This window comes from Populus trichocarpa, chromosome 10 (genome assembly GCF_000002775.5).
Source record: "Populus trichocarpa isolate Nisqually-1 chromosome 10, P.trichocarpa_v4.1, whole genome shotgun sequence".
In the NCBI taxonomy this organism is placed as follows: Eukaryota; Viridiplantae; Streptophyta; class Magnoliopsida; order Malpighiales; family Salicaceae; genus Populus; species Populus trichocarpa.
The window spans coordinates 5,965,859-5,974,794 of NC_037294.2; the positions used below are offsets into that span (position 1 = coordinate 5,965,859).

The 8,936-nt window shown below is 35.5% G+C and overlaps 1 protein-coding gene across 1 annotated transcript; it reads left to right on the top strand.

Moving 5' to 3' along the window:
• Positions 1 to 811: 811 nt before the first annotated feature.
• LOC18102338 (mitochondrial outer membrane protein porin of 36 kDa) lies at positions 812 to 4,298 on the top strand. Its single transcript, XM_006378092.3, has 6 exons — positions 812 to 1,061; positions 1,144 to 1,211; positions 1,875 to 1,985; positions 2,706 to 2,792; positions 3,061 to 3,269; positions 3,722 to 4,298. The coding sequence occupies exons 1-6, from the start codon at positions 1,013 to 1,015 to the stop codon at positions 4,026 to 4,028; spliced, it is 831 nt and encodes a 276-aa protein (XP_006378154.1). The 5' UTR covers positions 812 to 1,012; the 3' UTR covers positions 4,029 to 4,298.
• Positions 4,299 to 8,936: the final 4,638 nt, after the last annotated feature.

Below are 8,936 nucleotides of genomic sequence, written 5' to 3' on the forward strand. Positions count from 1 at the left end.
AACCAATTCAATATTGAAGATGAGTGAAATAAAAAAATAATTAGAAAAATTAAAAGACCATATCAGGTTTGATGAGTAAACTTGCTAAACCCGTGAATCGGGTAACCCGAGTCAACACTATAATAATCTCATAGATAATTACAAAATCAAGCATCAAATCAATACTAAAACGTTTTTTAAGACTATGATAATCTTATAAAAAGAAAAACAAAACAAATTATAAAACTCAACTCTCAATCAACTCAATAACAAATGAAGAAATAAAAAAAATGAATTTTTTTTTTAAAAGTTAAACTTGTTATACCCGTTAACAAGCACATGAGCTTTCTAAAATTTAATAACATGTTTTTTTTCCTGAATCTATTTTTTTAACTATATGATAAAAAGAAAAATAGACGATCATATACTTGAGTTTAATTAGAAAAAAAAGTACCTTACTAAACCCACAAACTGAGGCAACTGAGTTACTTTACCAAACTCGCAAACTGGATTATTGACTCCACAAAGTTTAAAAACCTAGTTTTTTTCAAAATAGTTTTTTATTTAACTAATTTTTTTTAAAGAAACAATACCATGATTCTGAAATATTTTTCTGATACCAATCCGATGCTAGGATATTTTTTTGATATTATAACAATAAGTTATTAACTCTAAATTTCCATGAACACATCATATACTAAATTTAAAATAATTAATAACAAAAAAAATAAAAAAAATAAAATAAAAATTATTATTATAATCCACGGTACTAATAAATATATAAATATATAGAAAATCCTGCACGTTTCAGCTTTATACTTAATACTTGATGCTGATACTTAGTCCAGAAAACACCGTAGCACTCCTTCTCTCGAGATCCAACGGTCCATATCAACCGGTCACAAAAGCGGAGGTAGGGTTCACTCAATATTTTATTGTTGGTTCCTTTTCTTTCTAGAATACACGACTGCAGCAAGCAAAAGCTCTCTCCTTTTTGTGGTTTCCTTGATTACCGTTTATTCGAAAAAAAATCATGGGAAAAGGCCCAGGTCTCTACTTCGATATTGGCAAGAAAGCCAGAGGTAACACGCCGAATGATTATTTTCGCACTCTTTAATTTGTTTCCATTTTTGTGTTTTCCCCTTAATTTCTCGAAATTTCCAGATCTTCTCTACAAGGATTACCAGAGCGACCACAAGTTCACTGTCACTACTTACACTTCCGCTGGAGTTGTAATTTTCTTTTTCCATTCCTTTTATTCTTATTTTTAATTATATTTTTTTGGCCATGGATTAAAACATATTTCTGTCTTATTTCGAATCTTGGTACTGATTTTGGAATCTTAGGGCTAAAAAAACAGTAAGTTGTTTTATTTCAAAAAGTAAATAATAAAATGAATCGATCAATCTGCAGTATTAAGAGTTGGACAATTAACTTCCTAGGATTAAGTAACATGTGGATTTCTTTACTTGATAATTTTTATCTGCATTGATGATTTAATTGTGCTGTTTGTACGATTCACAAACGGTAAAAAAGGATTTACGGCTTCGATCATCGATTGATCGTATTAGTGAATTTATTAGCAATCCTAGACGTTTGTTATGGGTTTCATTTGGGTAAAATTAAGGAAAAAAGCGTACATGTGTTGCCTGAAGCTAGGAGGGAGAAAAGGAAAAATGGGAACACTTTCTCAATTATAATTGCACCCGAGAATGGTCATCTGTTTTGGATGTGTGGATGTGCAATCCATTTGTTTGGATGTTTAGTTTCAATGTTTTCTATCAAGTAAATTTTGGTTCAGCATACGTTGTTATTATTATTTATTTATTATTTTTTTTGTGAAAACAAACTGTTGTGATGTTATTTTCTGACATTATATTTATTTCGAATTCCAGGCCATTACTTCAACTGGGATCAAGAAAGGGGAGCTGTTTTTAGCGGATATCAGCAGTCAGCTAAAGAACAAGAACATCACAACTGATGTAAAAGTGGACACAAACTCCAATGTAAGACATGAAAGCTTGCCTGCTCTCTTTCTTGGACACATATGATAATCATCTGTGCTTATGGATTATGTATCTGAGGTGCCTGTTTGTAGACTTCAAGTAACTCTCTGAGGTGCCTGTTTGTTTTTTTGCACTCTGGGTTGGTCATTGGTGAACTGCAAAGTCCACTCATTTCTTGAGTGCTGGCCAAAATTGTTTGAATCCCTAGATAATGTGATATGATGGAACTCTTATATTCATCATAAATCTACACTTCATTTCATAATGTTGACAAATTGAATTATATGTAGTCTCTTATCCCAGGTTTGGAGAATTGCCGTATGGAAATTCCATATACCTGTTAAATATGCTTATTAATTCTCTAGTATGCCACCATGATTCAATATCTTCTTTTCTGTTTAAATACAGTATTTACTTTCTGTTGACTGTAGATGTGAGATACTATGATAGCAAATTATTAGTTTTATATTACTTGCATTGCTGTCTTATTTCTTAGATTGTTCTTTAGAACAACACCCCATGCCTGTACTGTTACCAACGCCCATATCAGGTTGTAAATTAGCTTGCCCATGGTCTTTTCAAAATGTGAAATTTTCTTATGGCATTTGTATAAGTTAACAGACTAACATTTTTTGATGCAGTGAACATTCGTTGGATAATTTTATTTCTAGTAATATGATGCTTTGATTGCCCAGTTGATAGTGGTGTGTTCATCTGTAGCTTCTCACAACTATTACTATTGACGAACCTGCTCCTGGGCTCAAGACAATCTTTAGCTTCAAAGTTCCTGATCAGAGATCTGGCAAGGTAAAATGGCTCTTTTCCTTGTCGATGATCTTCATCTTGTCTTTTATAATTGTTTCTACATTCTGATTTGCTTGGCTGTTTCATTGATGGGACCATCATATCTTGCTGTTACGGTTGTTGATTGCTGGTCTGAATTTTTGTTGTTGAAGTTAAACCTTGGGGTCATGCTTGCCTTGTCCATTTTGAACTTCTTACTGTATTTAATGCTATGCCAGTGTTAATGAGGTCTTTTGCTACTATGATCCGATTTAATTGTTTGTGGTAACAGGTGGAACTCCAGTACCAGCATGAGTATGCTGGAATTAGTACTAGCCTTGGGTTGACTGCCAATCCCATTGTTAACTTCTCAGGTGTGGTTGGGAGCAATGTTGTTGCTCTGGGGACTGATCTCTCATTTGATACTGCCACTGGGAACTTCACTAAATGCAACGCAGGGTTGAGTTATACGAATTCTGACCTAATTGCTTCCCTAACAGTGTGAGTAGTAGTTCAATACAGAGAAAGTAGTTATTTCTTAAGATAATTACTCTAAAACCGGATACTTCTTGTTGCTTTGAATGATTATGTTCACTGAGCATTGAGCACTACAAATATAAAGACCAGCTTGGGAATTCTTTTGCTGGCACCACCCCATTAAAAAGCTTGAGTAGTGATTCAATGCAGAGAAAGACTAATTTTGAAGGCATTTGCTGGTGAAGAATTTTTTTTCTATGGCAGTATTGCTATAGATGCTCAGTGAACAAATTTTTCTTGAGTTTTTTTATTGAAGTTTTACTCTCTTTTATCATCCAGGACAATGTATTTTACTCGAATATAGGATTAGAGTCTTGGTTAAATATTGAAGTGGAGTGATTTCTGCTGTTTGTGCATATTTTTGATTTGATGAAGACCCCTTTTCTGATGCAAGTGATTTTTGTTGATGCCCACAGTAATGATAAGGGAGACACCCTTAGTGCTTCCTACTACCACACAGTGAGTCCATTGACTAGTACAGCTGTTGGTGCGGAGCTGACCCATAGCTTTTCAAGCAATGAAAACATATTGACCATTGGCACGCAGCATGCACTTGACCCGCTGACTACAGTGAAGGCTCGGTTGAACAACTATGGGAAAGTGAGTGCTCTTATCCAGAATGAGTGGCGCCCTAAGTCTCTATTCACAATCTCAGGGGAGGTTGATACGAAGGCAATTGAAAAGAGTGCTAAGGTTGGATTGGCCTTGTCTCTCAAGCCCTAGAACAAGCAACTTCTGTTGGGTGTGACTGGAACTCGGTTCTTTTGTTAGTAGCAGAGAACAATAAAGTACGGAAGGATCCACGAAATCTCCTTTTCAAGTGGACGTTTCATCTGTTTGTTTGATATACTTGGGTTTCACGTATTTGGTGGTTATGGTTTCTTGGAAAATAATTCTAGATGGTGTCAGTAACATCACCAATTTGTTCTTTTTAATTTTGAAATTAGTGCGTTTGTGTATTTGCTTAACCAGATTAATTATTTTTTTGATCTAGTTTCACCGAGCATCTTTTCCTGTTTATTTATCCCCAAAAACTGTGGGGTTGGATCTCTAAAGATCCATTGTAGCCCGAATTCACATTTTTTAGTGGTCCGGTGTCATGCAGGAACTTATTCTTTATGTTGGTCCCTTGATAAATAATTGTTGAGGAAAATTGCTTGTATTTTTCATCGGAGTTGGGAGTAGCTGTGCACCATTAGCCGGAGTGAAGAAACATAGGTGGTTTATGCTATTTAGGAGTTGGGAGTAGCTGTGCACCATTAGCCGGAGTGAAAAGAAACATAGGTGGTTTATGCTATTTACTAGCTTGCTTTAAAACTTGGCTGTCATCTAACGCTCGTAATTTGTAGTGGCTTATGCTATTATTTGCTTGCGTTAAAACTTGGCTGTCATCAATTGCTTAATTTATTGGTAATACCTGTCACTGGGTTTGCCTTGATGCGTGTACGGTTAAGGGTGAGTCAAAAACTGATTAAAATGAGAAGAAAAAAAAAACCCTGAAAAAATCAATTAGAAATCCAAAAAAAAAAAAATCGGAATCAAAATAGACCTGTTCAGGTTCAACCAAAAATTAAAGAAAACTTAACAGGGTATAAATATAAAGTTTTCTTCAAAACTCAAACCCTAAAATGCACCCTTACTGCTGCTCGCATCACGCACCCTCCCCCTTCATCGCCCCCCCCTTCTCTCTTGATCTTCACTACCCGCAGCCCTCCCCCTCTATTGCAAGTGAAATGGAGATTTCACCGGTTAACAATGAATCCAGTGGGATTCTAGATTTAAATTGAAGATTTCACACTAACACAGCAATCAATTCAAGAACATAATCAATATCGAAAGTTTATACATAAAAATACTAAACGGTTGCTAGAGAGATTCACCCGAATCCAACTCTCCCATTTACTCGTTTTGGTTTTTCATTTTCCATGCTTTATTTCATTCTGTTACAACCACCTATACGACAACTCATATTGTCCCAAGAAAAGACGAAATAACTAACTTTGTCTTTTTCATTCTTGTTTCTAGAAAAAAGTAAAGCTAAACGGTGTGCAGCACCAACTACCACACAGTGAACAAGGGTTGAATGAAACGGTGAGCTGCATGTTTAGTGAAACAATGCACAATGCGCGACATAGGTTTGACTCGCAACGGTCATATTATTTAAATTTAAGTTACCAACATATTCTTCTTCTCATTCTCTAGTTACTCTTGAGAATTCTCCCCTAGTAAAAGATTCCTTATCCTCAAAGTTTAACCGTGGAAAATTTAATGCCAGTTCATTTGCGAACTCCCAGGTGGCATCAGCTGACAGTAATCCCTTCCAATGAACTAGAAACTGAGTAGCAACTTTGTTTTTCTTCCTTGAAATTTATCTGTCTAATATTACTTGTGGTTACAAGTCAGGTGCTCGACGCAAAACTAGTAGAGTATCTTGAACAATTTGGTTTCCCATATGCTTCTTAAGTTGTGACACATGGAAAACAAGGTGGATTTCAACTGAAGGCGGCAATTCCAGCTTATATGCGACGTTTCCAATCTTGTCTATAACCTAGTATGGCCCAAAAAACTTACCTGCTAGTTTTTGTGATGATCTGCAAATTATTGATTGATGCCTGTAAAGCTGCAGCTTCAAATAAACAGTCACCTATTGAAAAGTATCTCTCAATTCTCTTTCTGTTGGCTAATTGAATCATCATGTTTTGTGCATTTTGTAAATGAACCCTGACCCTTTTAATCATGTCCTACCTTCTGGTTAGTGCTGCTTCATCAACTAATTCCACTGTGGAATCCTTAGAAAAATAAGGAATATTTATAAGAGGAGGGAAACTATATAGCACCTCATTAAGTGTTAATTTGATAGTGGAATGAAAATTAGTATTGTACCACCATTCCACTAAAGATAGCCATCTTACCCACCGACTTGAACAATCTCCTGTCATACACCTAAGATATTTTTCAATAAATCTGTTGATTATCTCTGTCTGGCCATCAGTTTGTGGATGATATGCAAATGAATAGAGTAGGTTGACCCCTTGAATGCTAAACATCTCCTTCCATAATTTTCTCAAACACATTGGATCCCTGTCACCAACCATCAATGCTGGCATCCTATGTAGTTTGTACACATTGTTCATAAACACCTTAGCAACACCAGGTGTAGCATCGGGGTGACTTAAGGCCATACAACATGTATATTTGTTGAACCAATCTACCATTACCATTATGACCTCCTTTTCTTCATATTTGGGTAGTCCTTCCATAAAGTCCATAATGATATCAATGAAGGGAGCATAGGTGATGCAACCACATTATTTGATAGTTTTACCCATATTTACCTAGTATTTTAGCTATGTTATATATATAAAATGTCTTGATATTCTTTATTTTATGTTTTGAAGGCACTTTTGGATGTAAGATTTAAAAAGAAGTAAATTGAAGATAATTGACAGATTTGACCTTCAATCGATGTTTTGTGCAGAGCTTGAGCTCTAGAGGTCGAAATGAAGTGATTTCAGTGGCATTAGAGAGCCAACATCCATACCTTTCTATAAATATATGGCAAGGAAAATAAAAAAAAGAAAGAGCATGGAAATCGCAGCCTTCAAAGTCAAATCTCTCATTCTGCCAATGTTGACCTTCGACCATTCACACTTGAATATCTTGAGCTACAGAAGTCCATTTGATGCAAACTCAATTTTGTTGGATTCTTGACTCAAAGACCTATCAGCCTCCCAATTTCAGCAGAAAAAGATATCATATGAGAGATATATGATTTTTCTAAGATGACATATGAATTCTACCAGCAAACAGGTTTCGTGAAGAAACAAGTTCAAATTACATCCCAAAGCCTCCAAACCGACATCCAAGTCTTTATTTTGGCAATTTAGCTCATCTAAGTCAAAATTCAAAGCTTGAAGATTTTATGCAAGGCTATTTCTCCTTTTTTAGGAAAATAGTTATTTAAATGTAAATTGTCTACTTAGGAAAGGACTATTTTGTAGAAAAGGGATTAGGGTTTCATAGGATATAAAAAGAAAGAGAGAAAGGAAGAGGGAGCAGCTAGCCAAGAGAGAAAAAACGCCCCTTTCCTCCAAGAACCTGAATTCATGCATTCTTCTTTCTTTTTGATTAGTTGTTCAACAGACATGCAAGGTTAATGGAAAACCCAAAAAAAAAGTGAAATCGAAATGACTCCACCATCGGTGCCGATTTCTGAATCGGCAGCGACGCAGTTTCTGAATCGGCAGCGATGCAGTTTTGCTGTCGATTTCTGAATCGGCAGCAACACAATTTCTAACTGCCGATTTCTGAATCGGTAGTGAGGCAGTTTGGCTGCCGATTTCTAAATCGACAGCGACACAGTTTGAGGCTGCTGATTTCTGAATCGGCAACGACGCCATAAAACCTAACAAAAAAAAATAGTGTTGGATCGACCTATCCTAGGGGAGAATGGGAATGGAAATCAGCTCAAGGATAACCCAAAAGGGGATTAGGACAACCTTGGTCCAACGTCCAAACATCCCCTTTTTGGTTTTAAGAGGGGTATAGATGCAGCAAGGAGAGAGAGAGGGGCACTCTTCCCCAAACGAGCTGCATGCTTGATTAGTACTTAAAAGTGTATTTTTATCAAGGTTTTATATCATCATTTTGCACTTGAAGTATCAATAACTCCTGAACTAAAACATGTTTTATAATAACAAGTCTGATACTATAAGATACCTTTAATTTATGGTAAATGTTCATCTTAAATGCAGGCCTACCACATAAATTAAAGGATTGATTGATGAGTTTAACTACTGAAATTGAGAAGACAAAAAGAGGAGCAAGCTTAGAAAAGAGATGTTGGTTCAGTCCAAACTGGAACACTATTCGGTTATTGGATCATACCTGGAGCTGCAGAACTTGGATTTAGGTGTGGTCTATATGGATGGAAAGCTAAGAGATAGGCCTAAAACTTTCATGAAGAGTCCAAGATTCAGAAAGGCCGTTTTCAAGTTCAAATTGTAGCAACAACGGAGAAGTCAGAATCTGTCATGCAGCCTAGACACTGTTCAGTGTTCAACCTATATCTCGAGTTCTAGAAGTCCAAATATACCGATTCGTTTTTGTTGGAAAGCGGAGATAATTTCCTAGAACTTTCATGAAGACTGTATGTTCAAATTCTGACGTTAGCAATGACGTTTTGTTTAGACAAGAAGATAAAGATTGTCACCAAGTCAAGATGTGGCCACCCACTTAACAATTAGTCATCAAATCAATAGTTTTAAATTTTGGCCTATAAAAGGAGGCATTTGCCATGCATTTAGGCATCTTGATTTTTAGATCAAGATCATGTTCTTGCTCTCTCTCTTTATATTTTTGTAATGCTTAAGTTTTGTTTATATTAATCTCTTGTTTATGCTTTTCATTTCCTTTCCTTTACTTAGTTATCTTATATCTTATTTATGTCCTTATCTTGTTTATTTATGTTTCTCTCTTTCATTATGTTTAGCTAAGTTATTATGTCAAGGTGAAAAGGTTACATTAATGGTGTAAGAATAAGTATAGTATAAACTCAACATGGACTTTAATGTTTGATACTCACATGTTTTGTATTTGTTATCTTGTTCACTTTTAATACTTTGCTTGTTA

Bases quoted from the DNA above. Each gene is read 5' to 3' on its own strand.
- LOC18102338 (XM_006378092.3), top strand. From the start codon at position 1,013: ATGGGAAAAGGCCCAGGTCTCTACTTCGATATTGGCAAGAAAGCCAGA. The intron at 1,212-1,874 runs GTAATTTTCTTT...TTCGAATTCCAG, and splicing joins CTTACACTTCCGCTGGAGTT to GCCATTACTTCAACTGGGAT. The intron at 1,986-2,705 runs GTAAGACATGAA...GTTCATCTGTAG, and splicing joins AAGTGGACACAAACTCCAAT to CTTCTCACAACTATTACTAT.